The 15,565-nt window shown below is 41.8% G+C and overlaps 2 protein-coding genes across 6 annotated transcripts in view; both read left to right on the forward strand.

The window, feature by feature from the left end:
- The first annotated feature begins 92 nt into the window (after positions 1–92).
- tbr1a (T-box brain transcription factor 1a) lies at positions 93–4,965 on the forward strand. The gene is made up of 6 exons (XM_058400967.1): positions 93–1,452; positions 1,599–1,753; positions 1,938–2,059; positions 2,376–2,534; positions 2,817–2,878; positions 3,483–4,965. The coding sequence occupies exons 1-6, from the start codon at positions 812–814 to the stop codon at positions 4,195–4,197; spliced, it is 1,854 nt and encodes a 617-aa protein (XP_058256950.1). The 5' UTR covers positions 93–811; the 3' UTR covers positions 4,198–4,965.
- A 1,744-nt stretch (positions 4,966–6,709) lies between these two features.
- Positions 6,710–15,565, forward strand: part of slc4a10a (solute carrier family 4 member 10a) — a 38,212-nt gene continuing 29,356 nt past the window's right edge. For 2 of the 5 annotated variants that reach the window (XM_058400965.1, XM_058400960.1), the window contains exons 1-2: positions 6,711–6,965; positions 13,342–13,368. In XM_058400965.1, the coding sequence (XP_058256948.1) occupies positions 6,918–6,965; positions 13,342–13,368 (75 nt within the window). In that variant the 5' untranslated portion in view covers positions 6,711–6,917. Of the gene's footprint in view, positions 6,966–13,341; positions 13,369–14,365; positions 14,665–15,565 lie in introns of those variants that run through there. The other 3 variants (XM_058400961.1, XM_058400963.1, XM_058400964.1) reach the window with 3 other exon arrangements.

Consider the following 15,565-nt stretch of genomic DNA (forward strand, 5'->3'; position numbering starts at 1 on the left):
AACACAAATTTCTCAATGCTGCATAACCTGCTGTTGGATCTTAAAAAAAATTCATTTGTCCATATCAGTCAAAATCAAACCAGAATCTGTTAAAGCAGTATACAATACAGAAAAGCCTGCCTTGATCTTAGTCAGGTTAAACATCAAATATTAATTCATGTGAGCAGTAAAGCATGATTTCTTTCAGTGATGTGATTTCTAATTTTTAACGTGTCTTTTTCATTTCCCTTGATAACGTTTCCAAAACCAGAAATAAGCCTGCCAATTTAAAGATTGATTATATGTTCAATATATTCACTCAGATACAGTGAGTAATCACTTAGAAATATTTAAACAAGCATTTCATTCAACCCAAATGAGGTTTTCCATATGATCCTTCATCACAAGTAGTAGAATGGTCAAAAGGTGTATATGAAAATATTAGTTGAAACTATCATACTGATGTAAGTGATGTACTGTATGTGTGTAGGTGTAGATGTAGGGTTTTGCTGCTATTTGTTTTAATCTTTGCGTATTTCTTCCACTCTTTGAAATCTGTAAAACTTTTGCACGCAATTATATATGCAAGCCTTTGAAAGTAAGAAAATAAATAAACAAATCTCAGCGCGATGCTTTTGCACACTTCCCCAATTAGGGCACGGATCGACGTCAATTTGCTATAATAAGTCGAGCTGTGCGCGGTACAGCCGGCTCAGTGCAAGGCGCGCGCACTGCCGCTTCATTAACGTGCGCGCTATAATCACGAGGAAAAAAAACAACAAGCAAGAACTTTGGCTCGCTTTGAAGTAGCCGAGTGATCAGTATCAGCGTGATGCACCTGCAACACTGCACTTCGCCATCGGCCAGAAATGCGGCCAGCGACTTTCCAGACGAGTTGCTCGCCGAGCACCACCCCGCGACGTCCTCCGGCGCCGCCCCAGGGAACCACCCGGCTCTAACAAAACTCCCCACCGAGCTGACCAGCGACGAAGACAAGAGGAGCGAGCTCGCGCCCGCGCGCGACACCGCCACTGGGTCCGACGCGCAGCGCACTTTGGATGGGAGCCACGCGGAGAAACGACACGCGCCTGAGACGAGCCGAGCGCGCACGACCACCGACGCCATCTCCTCCTCGTCCTCCGCGACCATGTTCTCATACGCGGCGCAACACGGACACGCGCTGCCACCTTTCTCCATAACCAATCCGGGTCACTTCGTGGCGCATCACACCGTCATTCCAAACGGGCCGTACGACGGAGTTCTGTCCGGTGCGCCTCGACAGAACTACACGAGCGCCGGTTATCCTTACGCGCAGGCTTACAGTCAGGCGTACCAGAGCGGCGCGTTGTACCCGCTCTCCCCGGCGCACGCGGGACTCATGGCCGCCAAAGCGCAAGTTTATCTCTGCAACCGCGCGCTCTGGCTCAAATTTCACCGGCACCAGACCGAGATGATCATCACCAAACAAGGGAGGTAAGGCTGGCATCTTTTTAAACTGGAATCATCATCACCATTATTATTATTATTATTATTATTATTATTATTATTGTATTTGTATTGCATATTTTATGTCTTAGAATATATAGCCTAATTAATATTTGCTCGGTATTTTCCTCTAGACGCATGTTTCCGTTCCTAAGCTTCAACATTTCTGGACTTGACCCGACGGCTCATTATAATATTTTTGTGGACATTATTTTGGCGGATCCGAACCACTGGCGTTTTCAGGGAGGAAAGTGGGTTCCGTGTGGAAAAGCGGACACGAATGTAACAGGTAATGCTCTTGTTAAATAAACGCATCGAATTTTATTAAGAGTATAAGAATTATTCCAGCTTTCCGTTGTGACTGAACTTAATTCTTCTTCATCATGAACTATGTTTATTTTTTTTAATCCAGTATATTCACAGCATACATTTTTATTTTAATTGTATTTAATAGTTATATTTTATATTTGTAGGAAATAGAGTGTACATGCACCCGGACTCTCCAAACACAGGAGCGCACTGGATGCGTCAAGAGATTTCGTTCGGTAAACTGAAGTTAACAAACAACAAAGGAGCTTCCAACAACAGTGGACAGGTGAATGCACAAAACGTGCACAGGTTTCATTATCTGATTTAATTTAACGGAACTGGGTGCGACTGGAAGTTCATTTCTTTCTTAAATAGTTTTAAAATTAACATAAACATTTATAAGCACCATTTTCCTTGCTAGTGTTGTTAAGCGTATAGGAGAAGGTTTCTGAACCTTTTTTTGGCACACGCATTACGCCCTAATTGGCGCGTGTTTGTGGTTTCCAGCCTCGCCGTCAACCTCTGGCGCCTTGTCAAGTGGCTCAGGAACATGCATGATGGATTTATTAACACTTCTGTCTTTTTTTTAATGCTTCGCCAAGATGGTCGTCCTCCAGTCGCTTCATAAGTACCAGCCCCGAGTGCACTTGGTCGAAGTGAATGAAGACGGGACAGAAGACTCGAGCCGGCCAGACCGCGTTCACACGTTCACCTTCCCGGAAACGCAGTTCATAGCGGTCACTGCATACCAGAACACGGATGTAAGGACAACTCTTCACACTGGTGCACCAAATAGCCTAAACATTCACAAGACACACTGCCGTCACACTGTTATTATAAGGCTGGGCTTATTTTTGACATTTACTATAGCAGTGTACGTTTAGGGGATGTAGTTTTGGAATACAGGTTTATGGAGATCTCCTCTTGAACGAAATTTTCCCTCTTTTATTTATGTATGTATGTATGTATGTATGTATGTATGTATGTATGTATGTATGTATGTATGTATTTATTTATTTATCTATTTGTTTGTTTATTTATAGATCACTCAGCTGAAAATCGATCATAATCCTTTCGCTAAAGGATTTCGGGATAATTATGACACGTGAGTATTGTCATTTTTATTATGAGCTCAACATGACTTGTGTTGCTTTTACTTCTCACGCGCTGGATACATACGTGATGCATATATATACATGCATACCTTTAGATACGAAATGATCCTTAAATTGTTCACATTTACAATGACATTAATCGTTTTCACTAGTTGATTAGCACAAATATTTCTATAATTAAAATGATGATATAAACCAAATTATTCTTAATTATTGTTTATTATTTAGTAAAATTTCGTTTGCGTAAATTTTTACACATTGACTTTTTCCTATATCACAGTTCAGGTGACATTAGAAATAGTTAATTTTCCTAAATGATTATATGTTCTAACAATACATACTATACTATATATACTATATATCTTTGCTTTAATCAAGAAGATGTATTTGATTCTATCTATCTATCTATCTATCTATCTATCTATCTATCTATCTATCTATCTATCTATCTATCTATCCATCCATCCATCCATCCATCCATCCTATGGCAATGCATATTTTCATGCATAACATTGATGAGAGACTGACGGCTAGCTTGCTGGAAGCTGACATTTTTCCCAAACACGTCCTGTGTGTGTGTGTGTGTGTGTGCAGGATTTATACGGCCTGTGACACTGAGCGCCTGAGCCCGTCTTCTGCTGACTCCCAGCGCGCGCAGTTGATGCCGGCCAGGTACGCAGCTACGAGCTCCCTTCTCCACGACCAGTTCGTCGGCCATTATTCGGGTCCGGGTGGGAGCGTGGAGCGCGCGCTCCCTTTCACTAACAGCCTGGGGGGCTCGGAGCAAGCCGAGGACAGATGGTTTAATAACAGATTAGATTTTCCCGCTTCGACTTACGACGCAGCTGATCTGACTGGCAGCCTGCCCTCTTTGCTGCCCTATCCTGCCGCCGCAGGGGTCAAAGGTCAGGCGCTTTCCGCTACCCCAACCTCTGGTCGCGCGCTTCCTGCCTACTGCGCCACGCCGGCCGCCTGGGAGTCGCGCGCTACGGGTCTGCCCAGCTGGATCACGGAGACCAGTTTTGAGCGATCGTACCTGTCCGAAGACGGAAACGTGGAGAAGGACGGCACAGCACCAGAAGTTTCCGAAGTGAGCAAAGACAAGGACGCAGCGGATTCGGGATGGACAGAAACTCCGTCTTCGGTGAAATCGGTCGATTCAGGCGACTCGGGGATTTTTGAGCAGGCCAAAAGGAAGAGGATGTCGCCGCCGGTTTCGGAGGAGCACTCACCGCTCAAAACGGACCTCCTTAACGCACACGACGGAGCCCGGAATATGAACTACTTCACTTTTTATTCTCCGAGTTAAACCAGAGACCATGTGGGATGGATCATATTTACTTTCTATTTTTCTTTAGGCCTATTTATTTATTTATTTATTTATTTATTGGAGGTCGGTGTCAGAGAAAATGATCCTGATCACGCACATTAAGCCATTTGATTTCAGAAACGCTTATGTACCCTTAAGCCATATAATCAAATCATTAACAAACACACTGATGAACTGTTTATATACATTTAATAAGGCTTAATTAATTAATTAATTAATTTTGGTGGTGTGGCTGGAGGATGTCAGAGAGAATGATCTTGATCTTAAAAGTACAAAAACATGACACCATTTGATTTGCGTTTGTAGCCATAGTTTGTAGAGAGCTAATGTCAAATAATAATAATAATAATAATAATAATAATTAAAAAAAAGAAAATGCCGATGAAATGAAATCAGTGTTAATTAATTGAATGTAATCAGTGTCTATAGTGTAGACAGAGTAGTTTCATGGTAATTAAACTCAACTTCCCTTGCAAAAAATATATATTGATATACATATATACATATATATATATATACACACACACACATAGCCTACTTTATCCTACTAAATGGGCTATTTAGTCATATTAATTGTACTTAATGGACGTAATTAAATTCAACATATCCAGTCAAGATATTCAGTCAGTTGTGGATGCCAAGTATTGTAATTGTCTATTTTTTTCCACCACAAATTGTGCAGGATACAATTTCCCTCTCTTCCATCAGACTAAGTAGCCTATAATGTGTAGTAGGTTATAGCAGTCCTCCCCTTAACTGGCGTAGAAAAAAAAACTACTTTCCAAATGAGTATTAAAGTGGGTCATTAATGAATTGTAAAAAAAAAAAAAATCTGAATGTGCTTTAAACGTGAATTAAAAACGGAATGTCTTGTCGATTTGACTTTTTAAGTCTTCTTTATTTCCGTGCACGTTGATGTTAAATAAGGTGAGCTTGACTGCCATCTAGCGGCAGGTTGGAGTTAATGACGCACAGGGACACGGGGTTAGATGGAGCAAGACGACGGATGACAGATTTACTTAGTCTGAGGAGCTGAATTATAATTTTGCTTATCCGAAATTTGTTTTGCCTAATCAGAATGCAGGCAGTAAAGCAACGTTTACTATTATGAAGCTATGAACAATTTTCAAACTAATATAATATAGCATCATATACTGTTATAGCGATGATTATAAGTAGTGGCACAATAATCCTTGTTTGCTACACAGCAATTAATATCATTTTTATTTTGAAATTTATAAAATGTATTTGGGGACTAGGTGGGCTCGGACCTTCAGGGTTGGGTGGCTGATTCTGTCTCTGCCCTGTGTGCATGGAGTCTGCATGCTCTCACTGTGCTTCTGTGGGTACTCCAGTATCCTCCCCAAGTCCAAAAACATGTGGTGTAGGCTGATTGGCATTTTAAAGTGTCTGTTGTGTGTGTGCCCTGTGATGGGTTAGCACATGATCCAGGGTGTTTCTCACCTTATGCTAAGTCGCCTGCACTTAAGGTTCTGTGTAGGATAAGCGATACAGTAAATAAATGGATGGATGGATTGATGGAAAAGTTTATATGATCATATAGCAAGGTCGACAATGCATTTTCCTACATTCAATTTCTAAGCAATGGACTATTTATCTCATAGTTATTATGGATTTGAGACAGTTTTCAGTAAATAGTTTAACTCTATCTTGGTGGCACATAGATCCAAAAATATAAACCTGTGACACTGACACCTTTATTTGCTTGAGGAGCATCCTGCTCCAAAGTCATTAATATGGAGTCCCATCTGTTTTTTTTTCTCCTATAACAACCTCCACTTCTCTGGGAAGTCTTTCCACTAATTTCTGGAGAGCATCAGTGAGGTCAGGCACAGGCATGTTGACAAAGTAAAAACCTTAAAGCACCATGTCTTCATGGACATCACTCTGAGCACAGGAGCATTATCATGCTGGAACAGGGCTTGGATCTCTTAGTTTCAGTGAAAGGTGATTGCAATCCTTCTGGATACAAGGATTCTTACAAGGATGTGCGTCCAAATTTTTGGGGCCAGATTTGGGGCTTGGGCACCAAAGACACGAGCACACACAGTATTCTAGGATTGCACGTGCTACATGAGCCACAAGATGGCGCCAGTGCCACTTTATTCGTGGTGCTGATTCACCATGCCGTGCAATCTGTGTATCCGCAAATCTCCTACTAACACATCCATAATCAAAGTGAGGTTTCCTGCTTGAGCATTAGACACGAGTTGAATATCTCTAAAAATGGTTTGAGACACGTCTTTATGGCCACCAAATAAAATGCATGAGTTGTTTCTTTCATTTTTGTATAATTGCAATCTGTTGAGTTATGATGTACACCTTTAAAACGCATTAAAAACGCACATCAACTAGCGAACTAAACCATGCCTCTCTAAACCAGGGTCGTGAAAACGTTCCGCTTTAAACGTGTTGCGTCTCGATATAAATTCTCACGTGCTAATCGAGCTGCGTCACACGAGCGCAAATTGCACGCGAAGGGAGCCACGGCGTGCGCGCGCGCTCTCTCTCTCTCTCACCCTCTCTCGGAAAAAAAATCAGCGAGGGTCGACGACTAGCCAATGGTTTCCAGTGTAAATGTGCAGCTGCTTAAGCCATATCAGTGTGTACATCTCTTTTGTTACTAGATATATTCAAACACTGAGTACACATTCAGCCGTGGCTAGGAAGCGAAAGGAATGGACGTAAAAGACCAAGGAGCGCAAATGGAGCCTCTTCTTCCGCCGGTAAGAAGACACGTTCATACATCTTGCGCGTCTAATTTGCCTTTTCACAGGGCGCAGGAATACCATACTGTAATAATAATACTAATACTATTACTACTACTAATAATAATATTGCTTTTCTGGAGGATTTTAAATCTGTGCATGTGATGCATAGCTTTAACAAAGCCTTGAACAAAAGAACGCGTTTCCATCATCAGTGTTCATTTCAGTACTGAGCTACTGACACAAACGTGCCATCATTTTGCATTGTCTTCCTCCATGCATCCACATCCACATCTCTTCTTCATGTCGCACAGGCTCGAGAGTGTGTAAAACAAGTGTCTGGATTAAACGGCAGCCTGTAAGTTTAAACAGGTTTCCTTGAACCTGGTCTGATCTTAGAGCCTCATGTTTCTCTCCCAGAATCTCTCCCACATCATGGGTCTGGAAGAAGGTCAAATCCCACATGCAGTGATTTAACGTGTGCCAAGGCTCTCCAAGTGAACATGTTTAGCCCCGCCCAATTTCTGAAACAATTACAGCATATTGCGAAAGCGTTGAAAGACCCACGAGCCCATGTTCTACTTAGGGGATAGAAGCCATATTGTACTCATGCTGTAGTTATGACATATGGACAGTAAGTCGTCAGCTCAGGATCTGTTCGAGTGATGGAAGGTTTGTCTGCATTGTTACACCACTACAGCCAAGAACAGGTGCATTGCTTCACTCCTGGACCAGTACTAACCATTATCAATCTCTCATGGCTTCAACGCCACTCTGAATACATAAAATTCATGAAGCACTTCATCTGAGCTTGGAAGACGCAGACCTAATTTTTCACGTGACGACAGAAAAATTCAGTTCCTGCTCAGCAGGGATACCCATGCAGCCCAGGAGCGTGTCAAGAGCAGTAAGAGGACAGTCCATTTACTACCAAAGCTTTTAGATAAATCAACATGTTTCCTTGCAGTTTGTTTGTAGACAATGAAAACGTGTTGGTAATGAAGTGTTGCCGATGGAACAAAACAGCTTTTGAGGTCTGTAGTGAGTAGCCCCTGTCAGCCAGCTGGCTAGAAATATGAAATGAATGATTCATTAATGATCACTCAGTCAGTTTGTCTGCCTCTTTTATTTTATCACATCAACACGAGCAACTAGGTTGAGTTTGTGAGGTTTCCATGTGCAGATGTTTATTTATGTAATTAAAGAGACAGAGGTCCAGGCACAGAGTCCTATATACGTTTAAAAGCAGTTACCCAGAAATATTTCACATGTGGTTTAAAAAAACAAAAATGAAGAGACATTCAAAAACAGATGGTGGTGGTCTGGATATTGGTCAGGGATGTCCTTCTAGTTGACCATGGGGTTTGGAGGTGGTTCAGCTTCTGGTATTGTAGAAGATCCAGATCTGATCGCTCGCATGACCATGGGAGTCTAGGGTAGGGGATGATATTCTAAAGCAGACGTGTCCAATCTTATCCGCGAAAAGCTTTTCATTCCAGTCAAGTACACACCTGATTCCACCCGTTTCATCAGTTGATCTTAGCTTTAACTAGACTCAGGTGTGTTTCGTGCTTGGTTGGAACCTGCACCCACACAGACTCTTTCCAGAAGCCTGGACACAACTGGTCTAAGGAATTAAACCTGTTGATGAGTGTTATAGTGAAACTTGAGTGTATTTGACCCTGTCTCCATTTGAGTCTCCATTTTCTTTGGTTCCTGGTTTAGGGGCAGCAGGTATACATGGGTTAGCTGGGCTAAGTTCAGAAGACATCTGTAAGAGATATTAAAAGGTTTTATTTTGGCCTCAATGTCAGATTATTTGCTGCTAAAATCTTAATGCAGATTAATGTGGGTTTTTTTGGAACTGCAACTACCAAAGGTCTCAGGGAAATGCACAACATTGTATAAAGAAATGTCCAGACAGGGCTCATGTCACTTATCAGTGATGGTCAGGTGATTTCATGTGCATTTGGACTGATAATTTTCATCTCTAGCATCTAATCTAGTATATAAAGTCATCATCAGTGATTGTAAAGGCAGAAATACACAGATCAGGCAAAACATTATGACCACCTGCCTAATATCGTGTTGGTCCGCCTTTTGGAGATGCTCTGATCCGGTCGTCTAGCCCTTTGGCCCTCATCAAACTCGCTCAAATCCTTATGCTTGCCCACTTTTCCTGCTTCTAGACATCAGCTTTGAGGACAAAATGGTCACTTGCTGCCTAATATATCCCACCCACTAACAGGTGCCATGATGAGGAGATCATTAGTGTTATTTACTTCACCTCTCAGTGCTCATAATGTTATGCCTGATCGGTGTATAGTCATGGATGTATGGAATGCATAAGAGGTGGATTATTTACTTGATTAGATTTTTCGCCCAAAATGTCATTGGAGGAGAAACTAAAAGTAGACTGACTGTAAAATCCATTTCACACAAAAAGTCACCTTTAAACGCTTAAACAGTATTGAGTGTAGCTGCTGAATCTGTGCTATAATTCATTGCTCAGTCTGAATAACTGGAAGTTGAGTCATGTCACCTTGACTTCTTTCTAGTTAGATCAAAGCATTTCACTACTCATCCGAGCAGCTTCTTCCATCTGAGTGAAGTTGGTAGAAGTCCACAAATTTGTATCATCCAGGGTCAAGGATCCTCCCCTCCCTGGATAGCCTCGCTAAAAGAACAAGGAGAAGGTGAGAGTGAGGGAGAGTCATTAGGATGTAACAACCCCAGAGAAGAAGAGTAGGAAGAGAGCATGTTAAAGTATTAGGGGTAATGATCAGAGAATGTTAGAGAGTGCATGGAGGATTCTTAGACGTGGCTTTCTTGGTGGAGCTGTGAAGAGATCTTGATCATTTTGGGGATGGATGAAAGAGCAGCATGAAAAATACCTCCACCTCTGTTGAGGGAAGGATTTTTTTTACTTTGACATAGATGGCCTCCCGCACTCCTCTCTCAAACCATCTGTCTTCTTTGCCTTCTCTATCCTGCCAACTTCTCTCAGACTGAAATAGCAGCTCAGAGGAGTAGGGAAATCAGGACTTCAGAAGTAGGGATTTAAACGTTCTACTTAACTAAGCTGGAAAACATAGCCAGGTAAGAGAAGGTTCTTCATGCACGGTAAGATAAATTGCACCTTGTAATCATACTAGGTCTCGGATAACGTCAAATAAAATACTTCTGCTGTTTCTATGACTGTGGGTTTGAGTTTGGCCTTTTCTGGCTGTTAAAACTAATATAACGGTAATGATACTGGAGGTGTGAGTTGACATTTTGGTCTGAATCACAATCTCTTGTAGCTCCTTTAAAACATAGAAGTTTCTCTGAATTTCTCAAAGCTTCAAAGGCATCTATTGCTTAATTATTTCACTTCAACTCTCAGGTTCCTTTAAGCTGTAAAGGTGTTAGAGGGGCACTGAAAAAGCAGAGGAATAAATCTGTAGAAAAGTTCTTTAACAATTCCTACAATAATACTTAATTTAATACTCACGTACAGAACTAATGATGAGTTGAGGCATGAACAAATCAGGAACTAATAAAGAGCTAACGACCACCTTAAGTACATCTTAGTACGTTTGTTAGTTAATGTATTAATTCATACGTAAAAGTAAACGACATCGAACATACCAATTAAAGAAGCCGAGCCCTGGGTACTAGTGCCCTACAGTATATACTAGTAGATGGCTGGATGGATGGATGGATGGATGAATGGATGGATGGATGGATGGATAGATAGATAGATAGATAGATAGATAGATAGATAGATAGATAGATAGAGTATTAATTAATTATTAACACACATTCAGGGCTAAAATAAATCAAATATGCTCTATAAGAAATAATATGAGTTAAATGTCAGGTCCATTTCTCTTCCAGTCACATTATAGTACGATATTACACAGTACAAATCTATCAATCTATCTATCTATCTATCTATCTATCTATCTATCTGTCTGTCTGTCTGTCTGTCCGTCCGTCCGTCCGTCCGTCCGTCCGTCCGTCCGTCCGTCCGTCCGTCCGTCCGTCCGTCCATCCATCCATCCATCCATCCATCTATCTATCTATCTATCTATCTATCTATCTATCTATCTATCTATCTATCTATCTATCTATCTATCTATCCATCTATCAACTAGGACATGCTGTGGGGCACTAGGACCCAGGGCTCAGCTTCTTTACTTACAAGGCTGCAATAAATACAGTAACATTTATTCATTTAGCAGATACTATCATCTATGAGCATTTAAAACCAGAGATTTATAAGATTATTTCCTGGCGATTTAGTCTAAGATGGAGTATGTTTGATGTAGTTTACTTTTATGTACTAATTAATACATATATGTACTAAGTTGTACTTAAGGTGGTCCTTACCCATGCATGAAGTCATAAGACTCACGTTGTAGTTAAGGTTAGCTCTTCATTATGTCCTGATCAGTTCATATGTAAGTATTAATTCAGGTATTGGTGCAGGTATTCAGGTCTCTGAGAACAGGAGGGTGACTATAGTGTGGTGGGGAAGCCAGTCATAGTAAACTAGACGGTAAGTGCAAGCATCCTCAGTATTTGTATTATAGTTACATTTGTGTGTGTAAATGCACAGGTGACACTTTTTCTTTAAAAAAGGATTAGTTCATTTAGCATTTTAAATGAGGTCCGGTTCATTCATTCATTCATTCATTTATTCAGTAGAAGTCACTTCAAACACACAATCACACATTTATTCAAACCTACAAACAGTTTTATTGGAAGGTGGGAGGACACCAGAGGACACCCAGAGAACATGTAAAACTCTGTCCATCCAGTAACCTAAGCTCAGGATCAAACCAGGAATCCTGAGCTGTGTACATGTCTGGGACATCACCTGTTTCAGAAAATATTGTTTTAATATAATGCATTTAAGATTGATTATAGAAGAGAAGGAAATCAGGTTCCATGCAGTGTTAAGTGGCAGAGACATGGTGATGCAGCATGTAGGCCAGAGTCTTATGGCCTCTGGGAGCCACTTTGACTCGATGCAGGGTTTATGTGCCTGTTCTCCTCGTTTCTGGATCTGGAATAAAGCGGTTACTGACACTGAGCAGTGTAATCATTTACACACAATTTACAATGAATCAGGTGACATTTTTATGCCTCCTGCACTAGATAGTTGACGCGTTCTGTTTTGTCGGCTTGTTCGTCCATGCAATGAAATTCTCTTTGGTGCAACATCTCAAGAATAAATAGCTAATAACATTTATAAAGGATTATTATTATTATTGTCACCAGCAGATTTTGAAACCTATCTAAAATAGGTCAAGGTCAATGCAAGGTCAGATAAATAGTTTTCCTTCAATAGCTTCGTTCTTGTTATATATATATATATTTTCAGGGTATTTCAGGCGTACAAATCAAATCAGTAGCACGAAGGATTATAGATTCCTTGTCCCGGGTTCTACTGTTGTGTTTCATGTTGCTTTTGATTGGTCTAATTAAAATACGTAATTGACTACTGATCGGAAGATTGTGAGTTCGAATCCCAGGTTCTGACGGGCCCTTGAGCAAGGTCCTCAATCCTCAGTTGCCCAGTTGAGATAAATTGTAAGCCACTCTGTATAAGGGCGAAATGTAAACGTAAGAAATGTAAATGTAATAGACACCTCAGCTTCCATGAGCAGAGAGAACAGTTTCACTTCACTGCACATCCTGTAGGAGGCAGTGTTTCAGACTGCATGCATCATTAATACTCACAGCCTGCTAGGACTCAAGAACATGTCAGAAAAGGTGAAAATAGACATCTATAGATATATGGAGGTCAAATAAAACACTTCCAGGGCTAATTCATCCCACCAGTGATAAAGGGTGTGTTTGTTGAGGGGTGAAGTAAAGTTGTCATTGTTGAATTAATATGTGACTGAATGTAGCCATTGCCGAAAGTTGCTGTGTCCTAAATACCAGTATTCTTCCTTTTCTTTATCTGTTCTGTGGCTTGAATGTAGAGTCCTGAGTGCTGATGTGGTGTGTGTGTGTGTGTGTGAATTGGGAGTGGGGTGGGTGGGTGGGGGGTTAAAACAGTGTCATGCAGGGTGAGCAATCTGTCATTTTTTTATCTTTAGTACAGAGGGGAAAATAGGAAGCTTTGGTCATGACACGATTCACCATGTTCCTATTTCTACAGTAATCAATTTGTTCCATGGCTGAGCCGTTTGCTGACACATTGCACACGGTATTGGGTTTTTGACTTTCAGTTAAGCCTCAGTAGATTCATCAAGCACAATCCCAGATCGAGTTATTTTAAAGCATTAATCTTTTTTTGTTATAAAAACACCCCATTCAAAAGAATTGTGAGAATTTGTCTTTTTAAATCCTTCTGAGCTTCATTTGCTGATCGTGTTCCCTCTGTGTCCTTCTGCAGGTTCAAAGCCCTGCGAGCAGCGAGGGGGTGAGTGTTCATTCTGACCGTATCTGTGTCCTGCATGGTGCATGCTCTGTGTGCATGAGAGAATGGGCTCGTTTGACTGCCGATTGATTTCCTTCACTGTATTGCACCCGTGCTCTGCGGCTGGGCTTCAGTCGAATCGAATATGTCATTGCGAAGAGGTCACAGAAGTTTGTGCAGTCACCATGGAGACAGATAATGTAAAATTGTGTCTTGATAATAATTTTCAATCATTGTCTAAAGGGTTGTAAAACCCACACACAGACAGAGAGAGAGAGAGAGAGAGAGGAGCAAGTGAACCAGAAATCATGTTAGTCTAATGGGAGTTTTAAACAAATGAAAAATAATGACCTATGTGAAATATTATCAATTAAGCTTTGAAAGAAAGGAGACTGCCCATTAGTCAAAGATTTACTGAGAGACTGGACACTGGATTTTACAGTGGAATTATTTAGAGTTTCCATTCTGGCTTTTTTTTAAAATTTTCCTATATAAAAATTCTGAGTGAGAGATAAACAGAGAAAGAGAGAGAGAGAGAGAGAGAGAGAGAGGAAGAGTATCAAGCAGGAGCGATGGAGAGGTTGCAATTTTGGTCAATGGCAGAGCCGAGCTGGCCAAAGGCCATGCCGAACAGACGGACACACAGGGGGAGTTGAACTGCTCTTGTAGTCATGCTGATCTGAGATCTGTGTTAAGGATTTTCTCTTTTCTTTGTCACCCCAGCCCAAGGCTTTTAGTCATATTTACACATCAGTCATGCGCAGCTTTAAATATTAGTCTGAGCCATTATGAATAACTGATAATATTGTGCCGTGCCACACACAGCGTGCTGAATAAGCCTGTGCTGGGCATTAGCACTACATCTCCCAGAGTGCATCAGTTGTCTTTACGGAGGATGCTGAGACATCAAGAAGGCGCGAGAAGAGGAGAAAGAGAGGAGGGAGCTCAGTACAGCACATCCCACACACACAGACAGAGCACTCATTAGATACACACACACACAAAACACATGAGCTTAGGCTGCAGTCCACGCATCCAGTGATGTCGACGCTCTAACCTCCCTCCTGATTGGTGGATGAAGGGTTCTCAAAAAAAAAAAACACTCACACACACACAGGCTGGAGATCACAGTCGGACAGGTTTGCCGTGCTGAAAGGCTTGTCTTGGCGTGAGGCTTTAGCCCGGTGAGGAGTGCCAAAGCACCAGCTCTGCCTGGAGCTCACCAGCCGCTGAAGCAGGCACCAGCGGGCACACAGCATGCAGCAGCGAGCCTCTGAGCGCAGCAGCTTTAACTGCCAGGTAGGACCGAAACCTCAGAGTTCCTCAGAGCCGGTGGAAAAACTCTGACCAACTGACGCAGCTGCTGTGCCCTTGAGAGAGTTAATTTTAGAGATTGTATACTGACGTGATGCATCTAAGAGATTGGACTGTATTGTTAGTTGAGTGTTTTATATAATTATATAAGAGGACGCTCAATAACGCGGGCAGGTATATACAAATGTGCTTAGCTAGGAACAAAGCTTTATTCCATCTCCTCTTCCTTCTCTCTCTGTGCTACTGTTTGTTTATGTCTTTCATTTACCATTTTCTCCTCCCTCTCTTGATCGCCAGTCTCTTTCTTTCTTTTTCCTTCCTTCCGTCTGTCCTCTCCATCACTTTGCTCTTGCTTTGCGAATGCATGACTGACAGATTGAGTGCTCGGTTAGCGTGTTTACAGCTTGAGAAGGTTTGGAGCGCGATCCCACTCCATTGATCTTCAGAGCGAACCAAAAAACTATTCACAGACTGAAGGATGCACATGTGCATGAATGAAAGGACAGATAGAGACCGGAGCTTATAAACTGCTTGCTACTGATTCATACACTGATGCCATGCTGTTGCTGCTCGAGACACAAGTTTCTATTCAGGCATTAATGTGACGGCAGCGTTGATGTATGATTAAGTGTCGCGGATTGTGCTGATATGGCACAGTCTGTGCGTGTAAGCTAGACACATCGCCACGTCATGCGTGTGTGTGGCAAGAACGCTCCACCGTCGGCTCCGTGAAAGGATACTGATGCTGAGCTCGTCATCGCCATGGCAACCAGGACCATCTGTAGGGATCAGACCCAAGGCTTTCAGCCAATCACATGGCTCGGATCCTACCCCCTCCATTTCTGATAATCTCCTCCTTTTGCTTCTTTTGGCTGAGGCTCCTGCA

The sequence above is a fragment of the Hemibagrus wyckioides genome, linkage group LG10 (genome assembly GCF_019097595.1).
Source record: "Hemibagrus wyckioides isolate EC202008001 linkage group LG10, SWU_Hwy_1.0, whole genome shotgun sequence".
Lineage (NCBI taxonomy): Eukaryota > Metazoa > Chordata > Actinopteri > Siluriformes > Bagridae > Hemibagrus > Hemibagrus wyckioides.

What these genes read in the sequence shown, in the direction of transcription:
- tbr1a (XM_058400967.1), top strand. Translation starts at nt 812, where the DNA reads ATGCACCTGCAACACTGCACTTCGCCATCGGCCAGAAATGCGGCCAGC. An exon ending in AGCGGACACGAATGTAACAG is followed by an intron (nt 1,754 to 1,937) that starts GTAATGCTCTTG and finishes TTATATTTGTAG; the next exon opens with GAAATAGAGTGTACATGCAC. An exon ending in CTTCCAACAACAGTGGACAG is followed by an intron (nt 2,060 to 2,375) that starts GTGAATGCACAA and finishes TGCTTCGCCAAG; the next exon opens with ATGGTCGTCCTCCAGTCGCT.